Raw genomic sequence first — 27,117 nt, forward strand, 5'->3', positions numbered from 1 at the left:
GGTCTGACAAGCCCCCGAGCTCTTCGTAGCTGAGTCCTGCAGGCATCGAGTACTTGGCTGGGCGTCTTCGAGTACTTCAAGTAGTCAAAACATCCTTCTGGTTGCTTCTGAGCCTTCCTTCAGATACATCGAGTAGTCCTTCAAGTACTTTCGGTTGCTTTGAGGCTGTGAGGTGCTCAAGCCCCAAAATCTTGATCATATATGGTGCGCGAAGTACTCGTGCTCCATATGGAGTAGCCCCCGAGCCTTAGGTTGAATCGTAGAATCAGGCTGAGGATCAGTTCAGTATTTTTCCTTCATTATTTTTCAAAAAAATTGAAAAATAAATATCTGATGCACTTATCTTGCAGCCCCCGAGCCTTAAATCAAAATCCCTTATTCTGCGGGTAGCTCCCGAGCAAAGATTTGGAATTAAGGATTTAAGACGTGGCATCAAATTTTATTCTTCAGAATATTTGCAGGATTCATCAGATCCAGTATCCAAAAAGACCTCTTTTTCGGGTAAAAAATCCCAGAAAAATAATTCGATTGGATATGCCACACTGATTGCACCTGAAATATCCTCAGAAATAAAACCCGGGATGTATATCTCTTTACTGTGTGCTCACATGGGACTTGTACTATATGGAGAATCTGCATTATTACGCTCGTGAATGCTGCCACTATAGCATCACGGGTTGTCCTCCAGTGCAGTCCCTTGCGGCTATAAAAGGTGGGAGAGAGGCCTTTGCTAGAAGCACCAGTATTCTGAAGCTATGGCTTGCATTTGGTGTTCTTGCTCTCGCCCTCCTGAAATTCGTGTAGTCTATTCCAGTAAAAGATGCTAGAAGAGAACTTGCGAGTGACAAGAGAAGTCCCTGCTACCTCATCCTGCAACCCCAATGCTCTCATCGGATCCATTTTGGACATCATGTCCTTGCATATTCCAATGAGGCAGGTTCTCTGTGAATGAGTTGAGTCTTGTTGTGTCACATCCTTGGGGTTGCCTGTTTTCTGGGTGCCCAAGAACTGACATCTCTGGTAAGGAGACTTAATCTTATCATAACGTATTCAAGGAGAAGGAGAAATTTCTCTGTAAGATGCTACAAGAGATCTTGCGAGGCGATTACTGTAATCTGCCTCCAAACTCTTGAAACTTTTCTCCCAAAATACGAGTATCATTATTCCCTTAATGGGAATAACAAGTTTGTACTTTGTCATGGCCTCAGGACGAATTAAACTGCAGCAAGCCTCGACTAGAAGCTCCAAGAGATCTAGGCGATGTGCACGCAGGTCCAAGTCATTGTAAAGCTGGTTAGGAAGAAATACTCGAGTTGTAATATCGAGTAGTTGTACTATGTCGAGTACTTTTCCTTTACTCTGGAATGTAATCCCAGTTAATGAAAGATAGTCGAGTAGATGTCCGGAGATGTGAGTGTTTTCTTTTTCCAGAATGTAATCTTTGAAAAAAAGAATGTCTCAAAAAATCCCGTTTTTTCCGCGATTGGCAACGGATTGTTGTCCTATTTGAGTGTTTTTACCATATTGCCACCGCCATTATAAAATGAAACGATAACTAGGTTTTACCCCACCGGCCGCCATTCTCTTCTACTGTTTAGATCTGTTCTTGCCCTTAAGCCCCCATATCTAAACTTCTTGCTCACCCATGACTCCCAAATCTCCTTTAGGGTTTTAGTCAGTGTATGCGCGTGAAGCGCTCTGTTGATTTCCGGATGGCTCCCATGAAGTCGAGCAAGGGCAAAGGCGCAGCTACAGAACCAACCCGCGAAGAAGGATGGATCCCAAGTAAGTGCCCTAAATCTGACTTAGAAACCCTAGTTTCTGCTGGTCTTTTGCCGGAGAAATCCGTCATCCAATGGCGTCCTGCCTTGGGTGAGGATCGTCCGTATGAAAATACAGGCGAAATCGTCACTTTTGTACCTTATTTGGAACGGGGATTAGGGTTTCCTCGTTCATTTTTCTTCTCTGGTCTCCTGCGCTACTATAGGATCCAGCTCCACCATTTGACCCCCAATTCCTTTGTTCATATTTCTATCTTCGTGCATTTGTGCGAAGCTTTTCTGGGCATCGAGCCCCATTTTGAACTCTTTCGATTCATTTTCCGTCTTAAACCACAGCCAGATTCCTACGTTTTAGATGTAGTAGGGGGTGTGGGTTTATAGCTTAGATAGATGAAGAATAAGGTTTATATCCCTTATAAACTTAGCAATAAGGTAATCGACTGGAAACCCAAATGGTTCTATGTAGAGAACCAGTGGGAAAGCGTACCAGCGATTAGCCCAGGCCCTCCAATTCAATGGCCAGAGTGGAATAAGAAACCAGCCGATGAGAGTCAGATCTCCGAGCTACTCGCACGGATTGCCGATCTTAGGCAAAATAATGTGACTGGAGAGGCTGTCATGTTCGATTGGATGAAAAGAAGGATCCAGCCGCTACAGGCCCGCGAAACATTTGGTTTCCAGTACCAGAGAACAACCGATTCATCAAGGTACTCAGAGGAAGAGATCCCGGATGAAGAAATATGCAGTCGAGTGGAATGACTGCTAAGGGATGTAAAGAAAATACCCATTGTTCCTGATCCTTTTTCTGCTGCGAATCCTCCGAAGCAGGTACTGATAAGAGTAGTCGATTTGTAGTAATCGAGTACTTTACCTTAGTGTGATTCTGATAGAATTTTGCTTTCTGTAGGAGGACGTGGAGCATTTTAAAAGTAGTCCTCCACTGCCAGGCACTTATCATTCTTTTTATTTCTCCATGCGCTCTTATGCTGCCAACCAAGTCCCAGCGTGTTCATATGAAATCTTATATAAACGTACTGATTCTTAACCTTGATTGTGCAGATGAGGAGGCGGCTGGAGAGAGGAGTGATAGGGAGCGCAGCCCCACTCCTAGTGTAAATACCGAGGCCGGGCATCCAAAGGGTGTGCGGTCTGTGGCGAGGAAGCATAGTAGCTCTTCTCAAGCCACTCGCGACAGGTAAGTAACTAGTCGATTTTAATCTAGTACTTTCTGTCTTCAATTTGCTAGTTTTGACTTGAATTTTTTCTTTTCTAAGTCCGGCGGCTAAAATGCCACGGACTTCAGCATCTAGGGATGATGCTGTGGTGGGACAAACCGTCCCTTCCGCCACAGCACACCCGTTAAAGGGGACTGGGACTACTCAACCGGCGAGTAGTTCCAATGTAGATAAAGCCGGAGATACGGGTAAGCAGGCCGTCATCGTGAGGCCTGCCCCGAAATTTGGCATGAAGATACTTGCTTTGAAAAGGGCTCCTACGTAAGTTCCTTGAAACTTGTAATTGTAGGATTTGTCTCTGTATTAATTATAATTCGACTGCTTTGTCCTGTCAGTGATGCACTTTTGAAGGCAAAAGGGGATACTGAGGAAGACTCAGCCCCCAAGTCGATAGTGGAGAAGCCCCCGAGTACTCCGGAGATGAGTGCTCGCGATGCAGAAGACATGGCAAATGCCATGCTTCGGGATTCTCCGCTACCTGATGCTGAGAAGAGCGATGAAGGGCTCCTAGCAGGCAGTGGAAGCGACAAGCTTCCAGGAGAAGGAGGCGAGAAGCTTCCTGAAGAGGAAGACGGCGAGAAGTTGCCCGAAGAGACCCCTACAGGTAAACTTATAAAGTCTTGTACAGAAAAAGTACTTTTTCTTTGCTCTTAATTTGATTACGTTGCGCTTTTTTCCTCTAGATTCCCAAAATCCAAGGAATACTATGGGGATGATTGAAGCTGTACAAAAAAGGGCCATCTCCGAGGTACGGGCGAGTACTTCCCAGGTCTCATCTGGAAGTGTCATGCCGCAAGAGAAACTGAAGCTTGCATTCAAGCTGCTGGGGGTAAGTAGTCGAATACGTCAAGTACTTGAGTATAAATCGAGTAGTGACTACTGATCCTTTTGTTATTTGCTTTCTTGGCAGGAGGTATTGGGGTATGAGGGTAGCCAGGCCTAGGACGATTCGGGGCTGAATGCTCTGAGAGAGCGAGTGAAGACGCTCTCATCCGAGAAGGCTGCCCTTCAGGAGAAGCTCAAGAAGTTCTCTAAGGCCAAGAAAGGTTAGTCTGTAGCATATATGATGCAATCAACTAGTTGTTCTGCCTGGTGTTTATAAGATTTCTCTTTTAATCGAGTACACAGCTTGTTCAAAATCATTAAAGATTGAGGAAAGCCTGGTACTGGATCTAAAGATTCTTATGTACCGAAACACAGATGAAATCGAGAAGCTCAAGAGGATCAAGGAGGACTCTGACCGGGAGGCCGTGACAGTTCTTCAACAGCTAAAAACCCTGTCAGAATCCCGGGATTTGATGCAGCGAGAGCTTGAAGAACTCAGAGGTGCTGCTCAAGATGTGGCAGGACTTGTGGAAATCCCGGAAGGGAATAAAGACGAACCACTCACCTTGGAGGGGAAGCTTCAAAAAGTACCCGAAAGCTTTGAGTGTTACGTCTCCACGACCACCCGACAGTACGTAGGACATGTACTCGGGTTGGTGAAGTCCTATTGGCCACAAACTCCCCTTGATCCACTTGGGAAGGGCGCAAAGGCTAACTGTACTGACGAGCAATTCGATCAGTATCTGCAAGAGACTTCCGCCACTGCTGACAAGATTGTGGAGAGTTTTTGCAAGCCTGAATCCCCTTGAACTTGTTTGTAAGGATGTTTGGCGTATGGGCCATAAGTACTTTTGTTTTGTATAAATATTGAATATTTGTGTAATGTTAAGTACTTGTTTTATGGTAGGATTTATGCTATCCTTTGATGTGTTGAGTAATTATACTTCGACAAGGATGAGTTTTGGCGGCATGGCGCTTACTCAATCTTGATAATAGACACAAAGAGTTGTATCTATAGGTGCCTTAAGAGGCAAAGTATTTTCGAGTAGTGTCGAATTGTATGGTTCTAATCAGAACTCTAGTGCTGACTGGTTAGGATTGAATCCCGCAGGATTAACCAAGTGGGAAAAGCACTTTGCGATAGGGTATTTTAAGCCGTAGCTTAATGCAGACTTTCCTTTTGAAAGGGAATGCGTCAGTTAGAGCGGTGCTCATATGGGCTTGATTGTCCATTCAAATAAGGAGAACTCTTATCGAGTACTTTAGAGGTGTAGGAGGTTAGATGTTCTTTGATAGATAGGTGGACAGGAGACTCTCGACAACTACTCAGAGTACTAAGGGAAAACAAAACTCTTTTGGTGTCACGAGCAAGCCAGTAACACCCGTCAAGTACTCCAGGCAAAAAAGTTCCGTAGTTGAAATTCCCATAGTAGTCTGAGCAAGTAGGAGACTCGTGTCGACCTATTTTAGAGTATCAAGAACTTATTTTATGCTCCTTAGGGTATTTTCAAAGTTGACCATTTAGGATACACTTTAGTTGATCACCCAAGTAGCATACAACTTTTTTATGAAAATCCCTCAAATTACTCGATCCAGCGAGTAGTACGTCCTATATCAGGACTGGATTGATTTCTAAAATAGACCTATTAAGATGAACTCCGTCGAGTTAACCAAGACGAAAATATTTTAGAAACATCCCAAACTTACTCGAGCAAGGCGAGTAAGGTGTCCTACCCAAGGACTGGAGTAGTTCGGACGACAAGTCTGTTAGAGTGAACCTCGTCAGATTACCCAAGACGAAAATGTCGAAGAAACATCCAAAACCTACTTCGAGCCAGCGAGTAGGGTGTCCTAATCTAGGACTGGAGTAACTCTTAGGACAAGCCTATTAAGATGAACCCCGTCGAGTTATCCAAGACGAAAATGTCGAAAGAATATCCACAACCTACTCGAGCCAGCGAGTAGGGTGTCCTAACCAAGGACTGGAGTAACTCTTAGGACAAGTCTGTTAGGATGAACTCCGTCGGGTTATCCAAGATGAAAATGTCAAAAGAGTATCCACAACCTACTCGAGCTAGCGAGTAGGGTGTCCTAACCAAGGACTGGAGTAATCCTTAAGGCAGGTCTGTTAGGATGAACCCCGTCGGGTTATCCAAGATGAAAATGCCGAAAGGATATCCAAAACCCTACTCGAGCCAGCGAGTAGGGTGTCCTAACCAAGGACTGGAGTAACTCTTAGGACAAGTCTGTTAGGATGAACCCCGTCGGATTACCCAAGACAAAAATGTCATAAGAGTATCCATAACCTACTCGAGCCAGCGAGTAGGGTGTCCTTAACCAAGGACTAGAGTAATTCTTAGGACAGGTCTGTTAGGATGAACCCCGTAGGTTATCCATGACGAAAATATCATAAGAGTACTCGAGGTAAGCCATAAAAACTACTCGATTGTTGCTCTGGTGTAGAGCATGGCTTTCAGAGTGGGGTTTATGATGGGGTATTTGGCCAAATGAGCGAGAGCCAAGTAGTCGATTTAGGAAGGAATCAATTTTTATTGAAAATTTGTCGAGATTACAGGAATTGTAAAATGACAGACTCTGACTCTTAAGACCTACCCCTTGCTCGTAGACGCGAGCAATGGTTTACATAACTGAATAAAATTATTTGGGGGATAAACTAGTCGATATAGCAGTCGACAAGATTATTGGTAAGGTCTCCTTTAGAAGTGGTGCCCCAAGGGCCTTGCGGAGTGAGTTACACTCGAAGATCGTATGAGCGTAGGAGCGTTTTGTTGATCCTGTCTCCGCTGAGAGATGTTTCTCCATGATGTGAGGTGCGCGGTTTACCCTGGGGATGGGTACTTCCCGGCTTGTACTTCTTGAAAGATGCGGAAGCTTTTGCTGGGATGCGGTAATTGGAAGTAGAGCTGTAAGCCTCTATTTCCTCGCGCTCCTTTTTCCTTGAGATGATGACATTGCGCGCATCGCGACCAACGTTGATCACATTGTGGAGGTCGCAGTTGGAGTGGTCGTAGTTGTCACCTTGTTGTTCCTGCTGGCGGTTGGCGAGGCGCTGGCACCTGAACGCCCTCTTCTGGTTAAGCAGGCGATGACGCTCGTAAAGATCTTTTGCTGGGTGCTGCTCCTTTAATTGCACAGTGACTGTTACTGCTGGGGGAGGTGCAGGCGGATCTTTCTTGGTAGTAGCTTGTGCTTCTGTGATCGTGGGGGGAGTAGTTTCTATGTTGTCGGAAAGATACTCATTGAAATCATCAGAATTGTAGTCGTCGAGGTTGAGACGCTCTGTGGAGTCATCCTCGGGTTCATGATCTTCGGAGATGTGAACCATGAGGATTTCACGGTGAAGGTCTGTTATCGCCATAAATTAACAGGGTTAATTTATGGGCCGAAAGCAAGATTGGCTTAAAGCAGAAGATTAAAGAAGGCTTGTAAATCGGCTCCTGCGTGAGCATATGGGGCCACATTGGCCGTGTATCTTTAGATTTAGTTCAAGATTAGAGATAGAGTCCAATCGGGACAAGATTAGTTTAGATTGTTTCCCAAGTCTCCGGACTATAAATATGTACCCTTTGTTATTCATGAAGGAGAGCGTCATCACATCTCACAACAACAACTCTCGGCGCATCGCCACCCCTAATCCTAGGGTTTCATCCAAGTAAGTGCCATGCTGCCCTGATCGCTTCCTGCGATCAGGGCAGCGTAGTTCTTGCTCTTACCTTGGTATTACTCGTACTGAAGCGTTTTTGATGGCGAGTAATACTAGTTATCCTGATGTTCGTAGCATGGCTTTTGGTAGATCTATTACGCTTCATTGCTTATCATCTACGAATATCACGTTGTTTCTGTGCTGTCACGTTTCAATCTTATGCTAGTTCTTGTTGCATAGAATTAGTCGCACAGAAGCAACACTCTGCTTCTTTTATGTTTAGTAGATCTAATCCGTTATGGTTTGCTCTTATCTTAGGAGTTGGCGTAATATCTGCTAGGTTAGGCCTTGCAACCGGATTGGACAATCCGGTGGCGTAGTAGATGCTTTATCTTGACCTTGATAGGGATTGTTCCGGGAATCGGCTCTTGCTAGTTCTTAGGCCTCTATTTTGGGTTATGGTCTAGTTGTCTGTTACGTTCATTAGGCCTAGTTACGTGTAGGATGTTCCTATCTAGCAGTGAAGCTTTTACCATCGTGGATTAGATTAGCTAGATTTAATTGAAGCAGCTTTACAATTATTCGCTTTATTCGTCGACATCTGGATGGTTACAGATCCAATCTGACACCGGGACTCGATCGGCTCTTTAAAGCCGATGCAAGAGTCGTCCCGGGGAGCCGACCACGGCTTGGACTTACGTTTACACGTGTCTTTGTATGCAGGAAACTGTTCGGAGCACGTCTACACCCTCCTGATCGGGTATAGGTCAGGTGGCACGCCCGGTTTTTTACAAAACCTCCAGGCGCGTGACGGAATTGCGGGCCGTCGACGAGGGAGCAGTGCCTGCCAGCGCCCCAGCAACCTCCCGGCTCTTTGTGTTGCCCGTCGCTGCTCGCCGGTGGGTTTCGACTGACAACACATTCTGGCACGCCCGGTGGGACCACTGTCCTCGGCGACAACGTCCATTGCGACAATGACTAGAGCTCAAGATCAAGAACCCGCTCCCAAGCCCGTCACGTATGAAGAGCTCTCTCCTGAACACAAGAAGAAGTATGATGAGATCAAAGCTCTGCTGGAAGCCGATCTCATCGGCTCTTTTGAGAGGACCCGCAACCATGGCATCAGGTGGAAGGGGTTCTCGCCTGAAGGCGCTCTCGACAACGTGGACCTGTCTGTACCATCAGAGGAGCGCACCAGGGCCCTGCTTCAGGAGATGAACTACATGGTGGCCCATGTACTTCATCGGCACTCTCAAAGCTTGATGAACGAGCTTGAGCGCATGGTGCACCGCGTCATCCAGGAGATAATCAAGAACCAGTACTCTCCATCGGGGCCAACCCTGGGGAGTCACACAGAGGAAGCTACGCTGCGTTCTAGACCGGTGCTGCCATTCTCGTTTGCGGCCCCAAAACCACAGAGCGCGCCGATCTACGTCGTCCACAAGATCGGCGGTGATCCTGGAGAAGGCCAATTCCTCACCGAGCCACCCAAGGAGATCCTGCACGGCTACACGTGCGCCTACATCCCAGACAGCGTCAGTCCAGCACGCTCGGCGCAGATGGTGAACCCGGGAGCTTCTAGAGCAGACGCGGAGAAACAAGCGTGGCTGGCAAAGTACGCTACTAGGCCGAGTGCTGAGCCATCGGCCCCAGGAGTTCTTAGTGTGGAGCAGGTCAGTGCAATACTGAGAGACCAGTTCGGCATCCTGCCCAAGAGGAAAGCGATCGGCTATTCCAAGCCGTATCCAAGTGATTATGACTTGATCCCACTGCCACCCAAGTATCGGCTTCCCGAGTTCACCAAGTTTAACGGGTCAGAGGGAGCCAGCTCCATCGAGCATGTGAGCCGATACTTAACGCAGCTTGGGATGATCTCAGTGTCGGATCCGTTAAGGGTCCGGTTCTTCGGCCAATCCCTGACAGGCTCAGCTTTTGGATGGTATGCATCACTGGCTCCGGATTCGATTCGGACTTGGAGGCAGCTTGAAGATCAATTCCACACCCAGTACCACTCGGAGGCTGCTGAAGCTGGAATTGTCGACCTCGCCCAGGTCAGGCAAAAGCGAGGAGAGACCGTGTCGGAGTACATACAGCGCTTCAGAGAAGTCAAGAACCGATGCTACTCGTCGCGCATCACAGAAAAGGAGGCAGTCGATCTGGCTGTCCTGGGACTCGCTAAGCCGATCAAGGATGCGGCTTTCCAGTTGGAGTTCACATCTCTGGCTCACCTGGTGCAGAAGCTTACATCATACGAACATTACCATCCTGAGCTGTACCAGGACAAGTTCAAGCGCCATGTAAACATGGCCCAGGCGGATGAATCTGACGACTCTGGCGAGGAGCAAGAAGTAGCCGTGGCAGAGTGGACCCGGGGGGCAAACCCTGTCCCGTGCAAGTGGGTCAAACAGCAGGGGCTTGTGAAGGGCTTCGACTTCGATGTGACCAAAGCAGAGCAGATATTCGATCTGCTCCTCAAAGAAAAACAGCTGAAGCTCCCAGAGAATCACAAGTTACCGACGGCACAAGAGCTGCAGGGAAGGCTGTACCGCAAATGGCATCACTCGTTCACTCATGCCACGGGTGAATGCGAGGAGCTGCGTCGACAGATCCAATCGGCTATCGAACAAGGCCGATTGATCCTGGCTCAACACACCATGAAGGTTGACACGAAGCCCTTCCCACCGGTTAACATTGTGGAGCTGTCAGACTTCGGATCCGAGGGCCAGGATCTAGCATTCCAGATCAACATGGTGGGACCTGTGCGCCACCGTGACAAGCAGAAGAGAGAGGCCGCTTCTGGCAAACGGCCGCAGGATGAACGCGAGTTGGAGCAGCAACATGTGACTGAAGAGCAAGTACGTCATATCCGCAACCAGCTCCTAGCTTCTAATCGGCTCCTGGAGAAATACCAGTACCAGTACAAGCTGCGCCACCGACGCGAATCGGAAGAAGACGAGTACGAGCACCACACGGGAAGGACGTTGGGAAGGCGCCAGGCTATACGCGACCATTGGCATTGCCCGTTCTTCAGGTATTGCTGGAACTCCAGCATGAGCCGATTGCCTACTATAGATGATTGCTCGGAGTGTAGGCCTCGAGGGCGCCACCAGGATGAGACATCAGTGTTCCGGCGCTTGGGGCCCAGAACACGTCAAGACAATCATGTGAGGCGACCATCCAGGGGTGATTCCGAGCCAGAAGAAGAAGACAGGTGCCATCGCCCACGGTGGTGTCCTGACGGGCAGAATCGCTCGCAGAAACGTAGAGTGCAGCGTTTGCGCAACCTGGAAGAGGCGGAAGCTAAGTACCTCGACGTGCTGAGGAAGGCGCATCCGGATCTCGCGGAGCAAATCAGGCGACCGCGAAGGGAGGAGAGGCGCTCTCCAAGGAAGGAGTGGTGCCCCAAGCAGGCAAAAGCCGATGAGAGGCCATCGGCTGACGTGAATATGGTGTTCGTGCTCCCATCGGAGTTTCGGGCACCCCAACCGGAAGAATTGGCTATTGCGCAGCTGGATCTCGGCCCGCGGCCAATCATCTTCGAGAAGCCCAAGGAGAAAAGCTACAAGCACCTGAAGGGATTGTATCTCAAGGGCCTCATCAACGGCAAGCCTGTGAATAGGATGTTGGTCGACACTAGCGCTGCAGTCAACTTGATGCCGTACTCTGTGCTGCGCCGATTGGGTCGTTCTTCTGCTGATCTGATCAAGACCAATGTGATGCTCAATGACTTCAACGGACAACCATCAGAAGCAATGGGAGTTCTTAACGTGGAGCTGACAGTTGGCCGCAAGACGATCCCGACTTCGTTCTTCAACGTCAACAGCAAGAGCACATATACGGTATTGCTTGGGAGGGATTGGATCCACGCCAACTGCTGTATCCCATCCACAATGCATCAGTATCTCGTTCAATGGGATGGCGATGAAGTGGAGGTAGTCCAGGCAGATGATTCCAGCGAAGTTTCCCTCGTAGACATGAACGCATGGGATGCAGAAGGACAAGAGCCGATCTCAGGGATCGTCCTGGAAGACTGTGATCGGATCGAGGCGACAAAAAACGGATTGAGGCTGGTCTTATCCACTGGCCTCACAGAGTAAATGCATCCTGGCATGCCACGGGATGTAATAGAAATAGAGAGGCCGGTCCCGGCGACCGGCCCCAAGAAATAGGAAAATCTTGTTTGGGTTCGGAATTGTTACATCATGTACACACGATGGCCTGCTCTGGCAGTTGGCCACTCATCGACTATTTGATTTCGAATGATAATGGAAGCATAGAAGCGGCCAGCCCACGCGATTGGGCTGATCTTGCATCTCCCTATGTTTGCCGCTGATCTTGCAGACAATGAAGACTCGCCTGCATTCGCAGCTGGTTTTTCAGACGACGGCAAACTAGGATACGGGTTCACGTCAGCTGACGATTTGGAAGAAGTTGACATTGGTCCTGGGGATAAGCCACGGCCGACATTTATCAGCAAGAAGTTGGATCCGGTCTTGCGTGAGGAGATGATTGCATTACTGAAAGAGTATCGGGATTGTTTTGCATGGGACTACACTGAAATGCCTGGTCTGGATAGAAGCATCGTCGAGCATCGGCTCCCGCTCAAGAAGGGATTTCGGCCGTTTCAGCAACCAGCACGTCAGATGAAGTCAAGAAAGAAATAGAGAAGATGTTGGATGCTGGGTTCATCAGGCCGTGCCGGTATGCAGAATGGATCTCCAGTGTGGTGCCGGAGCAAAAGAAGGATGGCCGATGGCGTGTCTGCGTCGATTTTAGAGATCTCAACAGAGCAACTCTGAAGGATGAATATATTATGCCTGTTGCAGAGACATTGATCAACGCCGCTGCTGGCCACAAAATGATGAGTTTCATGGACGGTAATGCTAGTTACAACTAGATCTTCATGGCCCCGGAAGACGTGAACAAGACCACGTTTAGAGTGCCAGGCGCAGTTGGCTTGTTCGAGTACTTGGTTATGACTTTTGGACTGAAGAATGCCAGTGCAACGTACCAACGTGCCATGAATTACATTTTTCATGATCTCATCGGCAGATTGGTAGAAATCTACATTGACGATGTTGTGGTCAAGTCCAAATTGGCTGGGGGCATCTAGAAGACCTGCGCCAAGTTTTGGAACGAACTCGAAGGTTTGGGCTCAAAATGAACCCAAAGAAGTGTGCCTTCGGTGTATCGGCCGGTCAATTTCTGGGATTCCTGGTGCATGAACGGGGAATCGAGATCGGCCTAAAGAGTCAAGAAGCTGTGAAGATGATGAAACCACCTACTACGAAGAAAGAATTGCAGAAGCTCATCGGTAAAATTAACTTTGTCAGACGGTTTATCTCCAATCTATCTGGGCGTATCGAGCCATTCATGGGTTTGGTGAAAATCAAATCCGATGATGAGTTTTGCTGGGGGGCAGAACAGCAGCAAGCTCTTGACGAAATCAAAGAGTATTTGTCAAAGCCTCCAGTGTTGGTTCCTCCTCAGAATGATAGGCCGTTTTATGTGTACCTATCTGTGGGTGACACTTCTATTGCTTTGGTGTTGGTTCAGAAGCATGACGGCCAGGAGAGGGTGGTTTTCTACCTCAGCAGACGCATGTTAGACGCCGAGACCAGGTACCCTGAAATCGAGAAGCTTTGCCTTTGCTTATACTTTACATGTACAAAGCTTCGTCATATTTTGCTCTCGGCGGAAACAATTGTTATATGCAAATCGGATGTCATAAAGCACATGCTGTCGGCTCCTATCCTGAAAGGCTGACTTGGAAAATGGATGTTTGCATTATCAGAATTCGATATCCGATACCAGCCTACAAAAGCAGTCAAGGGACAAGCACTGGCGGATCTTGTTGCGGACAGGATCAGTACTGATATTGCTGCGGTATTTATTCGTGCTTGGGCTATGTTCTTTGATTGATCGGCTTGTGATGATGGGTGCGGTGTGGGAATTCTGTTGGTCTCGCCTCGTGGGGCGACATATTCCTTTTCCATCAGAATGACTGCCCCATGCACCAATAATTTGGTGGAATATGAAGCCGTTCGCAAAGTGATGGAACTACTCCTTGAAGCTGGAGCAGAAGCGGTGGAAATTTTCGGGGATTCAAAGTTGGTGATTTCTCAGCTCACGGAGGAATATAGATGTGAGAGCGAGGCTCTTTTCCCAATATGGGTGCAATGCCGTGAGTTGATGTCACAATTTAGGTACATCAATTTCCACTGGATATGCAGGACTCTGAACAATGAAGCCAATGATTTGGCACAGATGGCTTCCGGGTACAGGGAAGTAGCCGATGGAGTTGACGTGGAGGTTCAGTTTCTTGAGCCGAGAGACTGGAGAGCCGATATCTTCAATTACTTGAAGGATTCGGCTCGGGGGGCACCCAGAAGGATGAGACTCAAGGCCATGAAGTATGTTCTGATAGGGGATGACATGTTTTACAGGACCTTGGAAGGACTACTGCTCAAATGTCTGGGGCCTTCAGAGTCAAATTGGCTCTTGCATGAGGTTCATCAGGGAGCCTGCGGTACGCACCAATCGGCTCATAAGATGAAATGGCTGATTAGGCGATCGGGTTATTACTGGCCCACTATGCTTGAAGATTGTTTCAAATATTACAAGGGATGTCAAGCATGTCAGAGGTTTGGCAAAATTCAGATAGTGCCAGCATCAGTGATGAATCCAATCATCAAACCCTGGCCATTCAGAGGTTGGGGCATGGACATGATTGGACAGATCAACCCGTCGTCTAGCAAGGGTCACCAATGGGTCTTAGCTGCCACAGATTATTTCACAAAGTGGGTAGAGGCAGTGCCCATGAGATCAGTAGCATCGAGAGATGTGATCAGCTTTGTCAAAGAACACATCATCCACAGATTTGGGATCCCTCAGACCATTATGACCGATGGAGGATCGGTCTTTATATCAGAAGAGTTCAGAAAATTTGCCGATGACATGGGGATTAAGCTGATCAGATCATCTCCGTATTATGCCCAAGCCAATGGACAGGCTGAAGCATCCAACCAGAGCCTTATTAAGCTCATAAAGAGAAAGATCGATGAATATCCTACGCGCTGGCATGAGGTGTTATCAGAAGCTTTGTGGGCATATCGTATTTCGTGTCATGGGTCCACCAAGACGTCGCCGTACCATCTAGTCTACGGCCAGAACGCTGTGCTACCATGGGAAATCACGGCTGGATCAAGGCGTGTTGAGTTTCAGAATGATCTATCTGCCGAACCGTATGCAGCCTTGATGAACGATAATGTGGAGGACCTGACAGAGTTAAGGCTTTGGTCGCTGGAAAAAATCAAAGAGAACAAAGCTAAAGTTGCCCGTGCATACAACAAGAAGGTCAAGCCTAAGGATTTCCGAGTTGGAGATTTGGTTTGGGAGGCGGTATTGCCATTGGGAACTAAAGACAAAAAGTTTGGTAAATGGTCTCCAACTTGGCATGGGCCGTACAAGGTTGATCAGGTTTTGCCTGGGAACGCATACATGCTCGAGGAATTGGATGGTGTCAAGTTTCCTGTTGCTGTCAATGGTCAGCATCTCAAGATATATTTCCCGAGCATGTGGGAAGGCGAGTAATAAAAGCCGATGACATCCATCTGGCTATATCACGACAGGCCAACACGTTGAGTTGGCCGCACAAAAAAAAACTGACAGGCCAACACTTTGAGTTGGCTAATGAAAAGCGAACAGCCGATGTGTAACCATCGACTTAAGATGTTTTTAATAGTTACAAGTCTCTAGTTAACAGGCAGTACTAATTTTCTCTTGAGCCTATCTACTGGTTCAGGAACTCTTCTATGGCATGGATGGCTTCAGTTCGGACAGTGTCTGCTCGTGCTATAATTGCTTTGTCATCCTTGTCATCGCCTGTGACTATCTGCCGGCTCAAGGTGCTGATTTCTGCAAACTCTGCTTGTATCTGCTTGGCTATTTCCTGGGTTTCTTGCTTGGAGTTTGCAATGGAGGTTTCCTCGGCCTGGATGAGTTCTTTGGTGGTGCGGACCTTTTCTTCAAGTTCCGCCAGTTCTTTCTTCAGGAGGTCGAGTCGGTTCATGTTGGCAGACACGTCGGCTTTGATATCTAGAATTGCCTTTTTCTGGTTGAGGGCCTTGCACTTTTGGGTAATGTCAGCCTTCAGAGAAGCTTGAGAGCGACGTGCTTCTATCCTTTGTTGTGCTTTACTGACTTCTATCCGAAAGAATGAGAGGTTGCTGGCTGACCAGAGCTTGATTTGCAATGGCTCCGGAAGTTGGGATTCTATTTGCTCGAAGATGTTCTTTATTTTGCTGGAATCGTCAACCAGAGCGGTGATTGGAGCAGATAGGAGATCCCTGATGAGTCGAAGTTGATGTGTCAAGTTAGCCGATTGCTGCAGAGATGATGTTTCTGCTCCAGGGACAATCAGACCCATTGATGCTGGGTCGAAGGAAAGCAAACCTGAAATGTCAAAGCTCTATGGACATCTCTGGAGTTAGAACAATATGCATTTATAAAGTTATCGGCTGGTTCAGAATTGGTTTTGTAATGTCACCTGTTCTGGAGAAGAAGTGTTGGTCGGTTCGGGAGCAATCGTCCTATCAGAGCTGGTGTGAGCGTCAAGAGCATCGACTGTATCAGCTTGTTCTTCGTTTGTATCCATCAGTGCATCAGGAGTTGCAGCCGTCTCATGTTGATTCAGGCCTTCTGCATTGGAGGTTTCTTCAGCTGCATCCTGGAAATAGAATTATAATCAACCAAGGTACATATGTATGATATAAGTTCTTGAATGATGGGTTACCTGGTTGGTGTTGGACTCTGATGGACTTGGAGGGGATGGTACTGGTTTCTTGATGACACACCTTGTGATCATCTTCCTTTTCTTGGTCAAGACTCGGGGGGCAATGCTTGCAGAAGTTTGTCTTCGCTTGGGAGCCGACTGGAGTAGGTCTGGCTGAACAGTCATTATCACTTTCTTCATTGGTGGTGATTCTTTACAGAAGAGTACATTAGGAGCAGTTGGAAGGAAGTGAAATGGCTCCCCAGTGCTGGTCATGGGTTCTGGACCATCTTGTTGCTGCTGACAAGATGAGCAGGTTCAGCCAAGAGAAAGGAATAGAGGACTTAGGAGAAATGAAGTGCATAAATTCAGTACCTCTTCCTCGAGGATTACATATTCAGGATCGATTTGCTGCAATCGAGGACTTAGAGCCTTTCTGAAGACATGAGATTTCCACATGTTCCACCAAGTATCAAAGCCGATTGATGAGGAGGTGAAAGACAAATCGGCTGGTATTGGAATGTGGAGATTGTCAAACATGCTGTAGCATCTTGAGCTGGTGAGACCATCAGGCAGATCGGCTCTGCTCTCCACCAAGTGGTGAATATCGAAGTGGGGAGGGACCTGTCCTAGGCCAAATTGCCGAGCTACTATAACTGGTTGGTAAGATTCATAACCTGGCTTGATAATTCTATTAGAGGTACTGATGCCAACAGGAAGGAAGCCAGGTCGGATCATCAAAGAAAACAGATGCCGAGTGCTGTCATCATCGGCAAAATTATCTAGTCTGAAGGCAGTTGGGTTTTCAAAGGATTCAGATTCAGTAAATGGAAAATAGAGGGGATTTTCTGAGCCTTTGTAGAAGATTCTAAACCAGTTTGCTGCATCTGTTGAATTCAGTTTACTGCTAGGGAGACTAAATAAAGCTTGGCCATAGCTTGTACATCTAATTGGTTTGCCACTCTCATCAGGGAAAGAGTTCTTGGTCAGGCCTTGGAAGTTGGGAATATGGTGCTGGAAGTACAGTTGTGCCCACAACTGAATAAACCACCAAGGGCCTCCAGTTCTCAGTTTTTTTTGTTAAGTAAATTAGATGTCATCAAATGGAGATATCTGTAGGTTTCTCCAAGGAAGAGTTTGCCTAGGCCGGTGTGATTACCATGGGCCAAGTGATAGGCCAAAGGGAGATAATTCTTAGTTGGAGCTAAAGAAGGGCCACAGAAGATGAAGTGCTCTAGCCAAAGATTTAAGAAGGTTGTGTGTTCTTTCTCAGTCACTGGACCTTTTGTTTTCATGTGCTGACTCATGTAAGTACCCCACTTTGTGCAGTTAACCTTGGAAGAAAGTTTGAAGGGGACTTCTGCCATTTTGTGAGCAGCAGGATTAGGAGAGCTAATGTCTAGTCCAGTGATCATGGTAACATCTAGCAGAGTAGGAGTCATGGGTCCATGACCAAAGAGGAAACAATTCAGAGCATCGGACCAGAAATAGCCGATGGTTTTCAGAAGATTTTCATCTTTGTCAAGAGGTGATAGTGATAAACTAAGTGTGTCGGCTATGTTCAAATCCTGCCATAAGGGCATGTGAGCTTTCGCTACTCTGCTGTACCATGTAATCCAGCTTTCAGGTGGGTTAGGCCAGGCTCTTAAGCAGTCGGCCCAGAGGTTCAAATCGATGTTTTGACTCACAAAAGGAATCCTATTTGCTTCACAAGAGATCAAATTTGTGGGGGTTTCATGGGTTTGTGGGCCAAGATAGAAAGATTTTGGATTAGAGGGATGCGGCAAAAGGATGTCTGACACCTGAAGTTCAGAAGTTCAGAAATATGCGTATGGTGTTATGTTTCAGAGTTTCAGTTTCAGAAACTTGGTGAGCTGAAGAAAACTAAAGGATTAGGCCGAATATTACCTTCAGGCCGCAGATTGCCGTATCATCAGTTGCAGAGCTTGTTGTTTGAGCTGCAGAATCCGCCATGGTTCAGATCCATTGACTTAAGGTTTGCTTGCTGTGGGCTCTGATTCGAATTCTGGCTGCTTGAAGAGTTCTTGCTCGGATTCTTAGAGCTTGGTTTTCGAATTGCACTCGAATTTGAGGGTTCATCGAGTTCGGTTCAGACTGGAAGTATTATTCTTCCGCGGATTACTTCTAGTTTGAATTTCGTCGGCTCTTGGATATTTATGGAAGCCTGATGCGTTGCCATCGGCTTTTTGGAAGGTTAACAAAGACACGAAATTGGGGAAACTCGATTTCATTAAAAGGAAAGTTCATTACAAGGAAAGCCGATTTTACAAAGGAATCAATCCTTCGGTTTTTTGATCCTACTCCTACGATACCACTACTACTATTCGTAGGTACCTAGTACCTACGACGCTTGGGGCTTCGGGCCGGTACATCTCCGCTACCGTCGTCGTCGTCATCGTCGCTGCTGAAGGTGCTGCTGCCACCTTCAGACCCGGACTCGCTCCAGCCGCCGCCATCGCCACTGTTCTCCTCTTCGCTGTCCTCCTCGGAGGACCCGAGGAACCGGAAGGGCTTTCCGCCCATCGGCTCGTCGTCATCGGAGGGGGAGTCGATCTCCTCTTCCGAGGAAGAGTCGACTCCGTCCAATGAGGGGTCTTCTTCCTCGTCCTTCTCCGACTCCTCTTGGAACAGGAGGCGGAGGTCTTCTCCTTCAGTTTTGTTGTGAAGAAGAGCCGATGCAGAGGGAGGTTAAATAGTGAAAAGGTAGAAGACGGATCGGCAGTTTCGTGTTCTACGAGGAGCCAGTTGCAGAGACGTTGCGTCTTCCTTGGTGGTTGCATAGTGTTTAATGAGCATTAACGGAAAGATGAAACGACGGATTGGTTTTGGAATTATCATTGCCAAAACCAGGGGGCATGTGTTATCGCCATAAATTAACAGGGTTAATTTATGGGCCGAAAGCAAGATGGGCTTAAAGCAGAAGATTAAAGAAGGCTTGTAAATCGGCTCCTGCGTGAGCATATGGGCCACATTGGCCGTGTATCTTTAGATTTAGTTCAAGATTAGAGATAGAGTCCAATCGGGACAAGATTAGTTTAGATTGTTTCCTAAGTCTCCGGACTATAAATATGTACCATTTGTTATTCATGAAGGAGAGCGTCATCACGTCTCACAACAACAACTCTCAGCGCATCACCACCCCTAATCCTAGGGTTTCATCCAAGTAAGTGCCATGCTGCCCTGATCGCTTCCTGCGATCAGGGCAGTGTAGTTCTTGCTCTTACCTTGGTATTACTCGTACTGAAGCGTTTTTGATGGCGAGTAATACTAGTTATCCTGATGTTCGTAGCATGGCTTTTGGTAGATCTATTACGCTTCATTGCTTATCATCTACGAATATCACGTTGTTTCTGTGCTGTCACGTTTCAATCTTATGCTAGTTCTTGTTGCATAGATTTAGTCGCACAGAAGCAACACTCTGCTTCTTTTATGTTTAGTAGATCTAATCCGTTATGGTTTGCTCTTATCTTAGGAGTTGGCGTAATATCTGCTAGGTTAGGCATTGCAAACGGATTGGATGATCCGGTGGCGTAGTAGATGCTTTATCTTGACCTTGATAGGGATTGTTCCAGGAATCGGCTCTTGCTAATTCTTAGGCCTCTGTTTTGGGTTATGGTCTAGTTGTCTGTTACGTTCATTAGGCCTAGTTACGTGTAGGATGTTCCGATCTAGCAGTGAAGCTTTTACCATCGTGTATTAGATTAGCTAGATTTAATTGAAGCAGCTTTACAATTATTCGCTTTATTCGTCGACATCTGGATGGTTACAGATCCAATCTGACACCGGGACTCGATCGGCTCTTTAAAGCCGATGCAAGAGTCGTCCCGGGGAGCCGACCACGGCTCGGACTTACGTTTACACGTGTCTTTGTATGCAGGAAATTGTTCAGAGCACGTCTACACCCTCCTGATCGGGTATAGGCCAGGTGGCACGCCCGGTTTTTTACAAAACCTCCGGGCGCGTGACGGAATTGCGGGCCGTCGACGAGGGAGCAGTGCCTGCCAGCGCCCCAGCAACCTCCCGGCTCTTCGTGTTGCTCGTCGCTGCTCGCCGGTGGGTTTCGACTGACAACAAGGTCTTGAATTTCTTGGTCTTGCTTGCTTGAGGGCGGGTCTAGTGGAGTGCTCTTCTGGAAGGGAAGATCTGTTGGCTGAGAGCCGGAGGCGTTAGGATCTTGTGTCTCCTTTAGGCGCACTGTCCGTCCTTGCGGCGTTGCATATATGACCAAGTTTGGGAGAGAGTCCTGATCGGACTTTGAATTCTTAGTCGAGTTGGATTCGACTTCTTTGCTGTACTAGATTAGGTTGTCCAGTTCGTCCTCCGAATCAGAAGAGTACTCTGAGTTGGAGTCGGTTAGTCCATCGATTTTTGAATATGTATGCTTTGGGTGAGCAAGAAGCGGGATGCCCATCTCTACACGGAGGGCGTTCTCGTTCATCCAATGTAGCCATGATTGGGCGGGAATCAGTCCTTCAGGCTCCTTAATCCAGGGTTTGTCGAAGATCGACCTGCTGGATTATTCAAGAGCTTTGGCTTTTCCCTTTTTGAGTTTGGCCAGTTCCCAAAGAGCGTCAGCATGCTGGGGTGGATTGGCCATAGCATCCATGAATAAGTCGACGTTGTCGGACCAGTCTTCGAGATCATCGAATGGTTCAAAGTTGTCGAGGCTATTCATGAATTGATCAGAATCCTGATCGAATAAGGATCCGGTTTGTTCGGGATTCCGACTGTGAGCAGGTTTCAGTGAAGGGTTCTGAGGTTTCCTGGAGAAAGACGGTCCCATCCGATCAAGCTGGGGGTTTGTCCTTCCAGATCCCCTGCAGATTCCTCCTCCCGATTTCAGCTCCTTGTTCTGCAGAATGCTTTCGGCCATCTTGATGCAGTCGATGAGCGTGGAATCTACTCGATCGATCCCTGAGAGTATATCACCCGACCATTCCTGTGGGGGGTTCGATGCTTCTGGGTTTTGCTGAGACTTAGATGAGCCAAGGGCAGATTCTGCAAGTTTGATGCATCCCTCTATTGATCGTGAAACTTGATCTACTCCATCGAGTAGTTCTAAGTTGTTGATCCTGGAGCGTTTGATTGATTTGAGATAAGTCATGTATTTTCCGAGGGTTTCGGAAAAGTGAGGTTTTTCGGAGTCAGAGCTTGTGTCGAACTCGACTGACCCGAGAATACGAGTTGGAGTTGGCACGTTTTCTGTAGCATCCGAACTGAGCTCGAGTAGAGCTCTTTTTTCGTCGAGATCCGCGGTCTTGCGGATGTCGGCGAGTTGGGAGGTGGTTTTCAGTTTAGCCGGGCTGGGCATGACAAGGTGGCTGGAGAAGCCTCCCGATCTGTCAACTGTGCATGCCCAGGAACCGAAAATGAGAGTTGTGCCCTCGGGCACGTTGTTGGCGTTGCTTGATCCGGCCATCGAATTCACCGATGAACTCGCTGAATCCCCTACCTGTCGCGCCAGCTGTCGGTGTTTACCACCAAGCCTGCTCAGGGATACCCTTAGCAGTAAGGTTTGTAGGTAGAGATCGATTGCTCTAGAACTCGATAGTGCAAGGAACACAAAGATTTAGACAAGTTCAGGCCGCGAGTTGTGTAATACCCTACGTCCTGTGTGGTTGTTTGTATTGCCTTAGGTGTTGATGATATTTTGAGGGGGTCCCTGCTCGCCCTTATATATCCGGGGGGACAGGGTTACATGGAAAATCCTAGCCGAGTGCAGTTGGAGTCCTACTACAACACAATCGGGTAGTCTCCTTTGTACTGCAGCTAGTTCTATGCCTATTCGGGTAGTTACAAGAGAAGTAAGGTACATCCATGAGTTATCCCTTATTCTAGAATATTCTATGCCTATAAGCAGTCCCGCTGCCCCGGGTCTGACACCCGCCGCCACCGCGGCTATCTCAACGGTGGTGGCGCTGCTCAACTCCAACGGCAGGAACCTCCTCCTATCCTCCGGCGAGCGGGCTATCTCCGTGCTGGCCTCGTGCATGTCCTCGGGCACCGCATGCAGCGTGCTGGTTCCTGGCAGAGGAGTTCGGTGTCACGGTGCTGGCTGGAGTCCGGCAGCGTGGGCACGGAGGACGCAAGCGTGGCGTTGCTCCCTCTGACAGTGGCCTCGTGGGAAGCCTTGGCCTTTGGGGCCGCGCGCGGTGGGGTGGTGGCACTCCTCGTGGCCATTGCGGGTAGAACGCTCGCCACCCAGGCCATGGCGGCTGGGGTGCTTCGGAACCTCGCTGCGTTCTGGGCGACTGGGCCCGGTCCTTCTTCCGTGGTTTCATGATGAGGGCGCGCTACCGCTGCTCCTACACCCAATGGTGGAGCCAGGGGTTCTGGGGGCTCCAGCCACCCCCCTACCCCATGCAGCCCACAAAGCCCCCCAAAGCCCTCCTACAATCTACAACCATGAATCAAGAGGAGGAAGAGAAAAATAAGTTAGAAGAAGAAAAGGTGAGAGGGAAGGAAGAAGAGGAGGAAAATGAGCCTCCCTAAATCAAAATTCTAGATCGGCCACTCTCTACAGCTGGTCTCCCTCGGCACCCCATGCTCACAGGAGTTGGCGCTCGGGTAACCCAAGAACCTCACCGCCAACAATGACGACGTGGGCTAGCGGCTCAAGGTCCAGGCCTTCCAAGAGGGTGCCCTTGCCTGCATCAAGGACTTCCTCAACACCAGCCGTTTCAACAAGACGGGCTTGCGCTGGCATTGGGGTTCCTCCGCAACATGGTCTCCTTCCGCAACATCGCCAAGATCGCCTTGTCTAGCAGCTTTGCCGCTCTCATCGCCGGGGCACCGAGTCGCGCTCGCCGAGCTCTACGGCACAGCGGCAATGCCACCGGGCGGGGCGCTGCAGGTTGAGGCACGAGCTAGATGGTGTCGTCCCGCGGCTAGTATGGATGCTGAACACTAGTGATGGAAATGGTAAGGAAACAGGAAAAAGGATATCCGAGATATCCGAATCCATTTTCATGCGCATCCAATCCGTTTCTATCCTAAGGGGTGGAAACTGGAAGGAAACAGATCAACGGATATCCGACATATCTGAATCCATTTCCAAGCGTATCCGATCTGTTTCCATCCATACCGGACACCAAGCCCGTGGTCGAGTGTGATACCGCGGCGCACACTCCTGGCATCGTATGGCGCGTGCCGGAAGCTGTTCCAGAGGGATGAGCACAGTGTCACGAGTGCGTGCAGCTCCTGGACCCGACAGGCGCATGTGGCTTGTATTGACAATTCCTCGAGACAGACCTGCTCACTTTGCCGTAGTCCTGGTGGTGCCGGAAGCAGATGGTGACCGCTGGCGCGTGTGGGTTCCTGCAGGGCCTGATGGCCACCGAGGTCGATGGCGCCAAGAGGCTTGCCGAGTGCCTCAGTAAGGGCAAGATGCTCGGCATGTTCCCACTTCCCGCTGATGTGACACCAGCCGAGATGGAGAAACTCGTGTCAAATCATGCTTCTTGCTCTCTTTGTATGTATCAATTCGCCTCCAACTGCTTCAGTATGCTTCTTGCTCTCTTTGTTTGTGCGTGCGTATGATGCATGTGATGATGATCTTGTAAATGTGGGCGTGCGTGCGTCGTTCTGTTGGATAACGTAGAGTTTCTAGATTGCTACGAGTGGCATACAGGCATAGCATGCTTGAAATAATAAGAACACTGAATAATCTTGTACATAATTATTGATGTCATTGGAGCTATCCCCACCGTGGAACAAGCAGATGTTTTGCTCCCCGAGCTTGCAAAAATGGCTCGTCCTATGGATGGCAAAGGGGCCCCGATCCCCTATCTCTGACGGGGATTTCGTCCACTAAGGGATCAAAATGAGCTAATTTTAGTCCCCACGGGGGCCTTAATGGCAAATTTTGGTCCCCATCGGGGGAAACAGGGGAGAGAACGTACCTTACGTCTCCGTCTCTGATCCTCGTCATGCAACTCGAGTACTGGCACAAATGTATTTTACATAGGCGAAAAGAAGCCCAACAGAGAAAATTACTCGAAGCCCAAACTCCAAAGTATAGTTATATAGATTCTAAAAACTCTAGCTCATGATCACCCTCGCCGCATCCCTCCATCCAGCCTCCACGGCTCCCCTCAGTCGAGCCATCGCCTGCCGGTAGTCACCCTGCGCCGCCCAAGCCTTAGTGTCGCCGCTGTCACCCTTTTCTATGTCCATGGAGGCTTCGGGATGCACAACTGACGACTAGTGAATCCCTTCTTCCCCCTCCCCCTCTCTCGAATCTGGACTTCTTAACCCTTGCTGGCTTGTCGTTGCCGTGTTTCCCTTCCTCTATTGGCCCCAGACGTCCCTCATCAAGGGACGACAACAACTCTGACTCGCCCGCCACCGCATCGAGGTCAAACCGAGGCAAGCTGTCGCCCCTACTGGATCAAAGGTTTCGGTGCCTCCACCTCCGCTGAGAAGAAGAAGACTCCACAATCGTCATCCACCAAGGACACGATACCTGGCGACCCTAAGAGGATTCCCCGACCACCAGCATCCAAAGATTCATCAAAGAATCGTAGCTTGAAGTTCAGCCAGAGCCTTTTTCAATATGTAGGGTTAGTACTCAGTACTTGTAGATGCTTATGTATTATCTTTTTGTTTTCTGTTTTTCTAATGCAGTACATTAGCATTAGATCTAGAGATTTTATTGATAATTAGTAATTATTTAGATCTAGATTTGTTGATGTTTATGTATTTCATTTACATTATATATTAAATGTGGTTAGGAGAATTGTGTTTCTAGTGTTCATAATATTTTTTTGTGTTATTTTAGTTTCTTTTTAATTGTGTGAACCATGACTTGTTTTTTTTTCATTATGCTTCTATTTTCATTAAATTGTGTGAACCTGGGTGTCTTGCTTTATGTTTATGATGAACTGCAGCCTGTAGAAGATGTCAACAGCTGGCAGTGCAAATAGTAGGCAAGCTCTGGTTCGAGATCAGTCGGAGACCGAGTCACGTTAGGAATCTATCAACAAAACTAAAGCAATTGAAATAGAAATGATGAAGATGAGGTTGAACTAGTGGATGAACAAGATGGTGCCGAGTTGGGCTCGTAACGGAAGCTGACATCTGTTGTTTTGAAGAAGTTTAAGAGAGTGAGATGGAATTGGGAAATTAAGGCAAAGTGCAATTACTGATTCGCCAAGCTTGGAGGAGAAACAAAGAGTGGAACTAAGCACCTTCATGATCACTTAAAGAGTTGTACACAACAGAAGATCAAATTGGCTGGAAACAGGCAATTATCACAAGCATCTTTGAGGTTCAATTGCACAGATGCAGGGAAACTTAATGTGGAGAACTACACCTTTGATCAAGATGTAGCAAGAAAGGGGCTTGGTGCTATGATGGTGCTGCATGAATACCCACTTTCCATGGTTGATCATGCGGTTTCTGAAATTTTGTACAAGCACTTCACTCGATATTCAAGATTGCAACCAGAACACACTAAGGTATGCAAGAATGTGACTTCAACTTATTTTGTTTTGTTGTGCACATCTGTTAAATGGATTTTAAAGTTCATCTACTTTTCATTTCAGGAAGCACATCATTGATCAATATGAGTTGGAGAGGAAGAAGACCATTCAGTACATGAGTGGAATCAAATCTAGGGTGGCCATCACTAGTGACATGTGGACCTCTGACAACCAAAAGAGAGGTTACATGGCAATTATAGCACAATTTATTGATGAATATTGGACTCTTAGAAACATCATCATGATGTTATCATTGTTTTAGTGCATCTACTTACATCTATGTGCCAAATACTAATATGATTGTAATATTTTCTATTTTTTACATGTTTATCTATGTTCTAAGTCCTCACACGCATGATGTCATTAGAGACAAACTATTTGAGTGCTTCGTTGATTGGAACCTTGATGAGAAGGTATCCACTATCACTCTTGACAATTGCACTACAAATGATTGTGCAATTCTTTATCTTGTTAAGAAGATTGGCAGGATTAAGCTTTTGGCTTATGGAAATTTCTTACATATGCGTTGTTGTGCTCATATCTTGAATCTGGTTGTTAAGGATGGATTAGAGATTATAAAAGGAGCCATTGAAAACTTTTGTGATAGTGTAGCTTATTGGACAGCAACACCAAGAAGGGTAGAAAAGTTTGAGGAGATAGCTAAGTATGTGTATGTTAGCATTGATAAGAAGATAGCTCTTGATTATAAGACATGGTGGAATTCAACTTATACAATGTTGAGTATTGCACTTCCATACAAGGCTGTTTTCATGAGAGCAAGTTGTGTGGATAGGCAATATACTTGCTGTCCCACTAAAGAAGAATGGGGATTTGCTACTGATGTTGTACAGAGGCTTAAAATGTTTAATGACATTTCAACACCATTTTCTGGAACTAATTATGCGATTGCAAACATGTTCTTCTATAAAATTTGTGAGATTAAAAGTGACATTATGGACTGGTCTACTTGTGGTAATTCATTGATAGAAGAAATCTAAGTTAATATGTAAGCCACATTTAAGAAATATTGGACTGATATTCAAGGTTTGATAGGCATTGCAACTATTCATGAACCTCGGTTCAAACATCACATGTTGCTTCACTGTTTTGAGGTGTTACATGGTTCAAATGGAATATGTTGTAAGAATGAGGTTGCTAAAGTGAATGGCTCATTGAGTGATTTGATGCTTGAGTATCATTTGGAAGAGGATGAAGGTCCAAGTAGTACTCAAGCAGTGACACCTTCAGTTGGGACTTCAGGGATCTTGTCAAGCTTCAGTGCACGTGTTACAAGTACAAACCCATCAGCCATGAGTTTCAGATCTGAGTTGGACCA

At 47.4% G+C, this 27,117-nt stretch overlaps 1 protein-coding gene across 2 annotated transcripts; it reads left to right on the plus strand.

The window, feature by feature from the left end:
* Positions 1–1,081: 1,081 nt before the first annotated feature.
* LOC120668533 lies at positions 1,082–26,125 on the plus strand. 2 transcript variants are annotated; one of them, XM_039948269.1, is made up of 8 exons: positions 1,082–2,609; positions 2,689–2,976; positions 3,056–3,277; positions 3,352–3,620; positions 3,700–3,845; positions 3,927–4,062; positions 25,188–25,757; positions 25,845–26,125. In XM_039948269.1, the coding sequence occupies exons 2-6, from the start codon at positions 2,765–2,767 to the stop codon at positions 3,957–3,959; spliced, it is 882 nt and encodes a 293-aa protein (XP_039804203.1). In that variant the 5' UTR covers positions 1,082–2,609; positions 2,689–2,764; the 3' UTR covers positions 3,960–4,062; positions 25,188–25,757; positions 25,845–26,125. The 2 variants fall into 2 exon arrangements, with proteins under 2 accessions (XP_039804203.1, XP_039804204.1); XM_039948270.1 differs by lacking the exons at positions 25,188–25,757; positions 25,845–26,125 and adding an exon at positions 4,217–4,724.
* The last annotated feature ends 992 nt before the right edge of the window (positions 26,126–27,117 follow it).

This window comes from Panicum virgatum, chromosome 4N (assembly GCF_016808335.1).
Source record: "Panicum virgatum strain AP13 chromosome 4N, P.virgatum_v5, whole genome shotgun sequence".
Lineage (NCBI taxonomy): Eukaryota > Viridiplantae > Streptophyta > Magnoliopsida > Poales > Poaceae > Panicum > Panicum virgatum.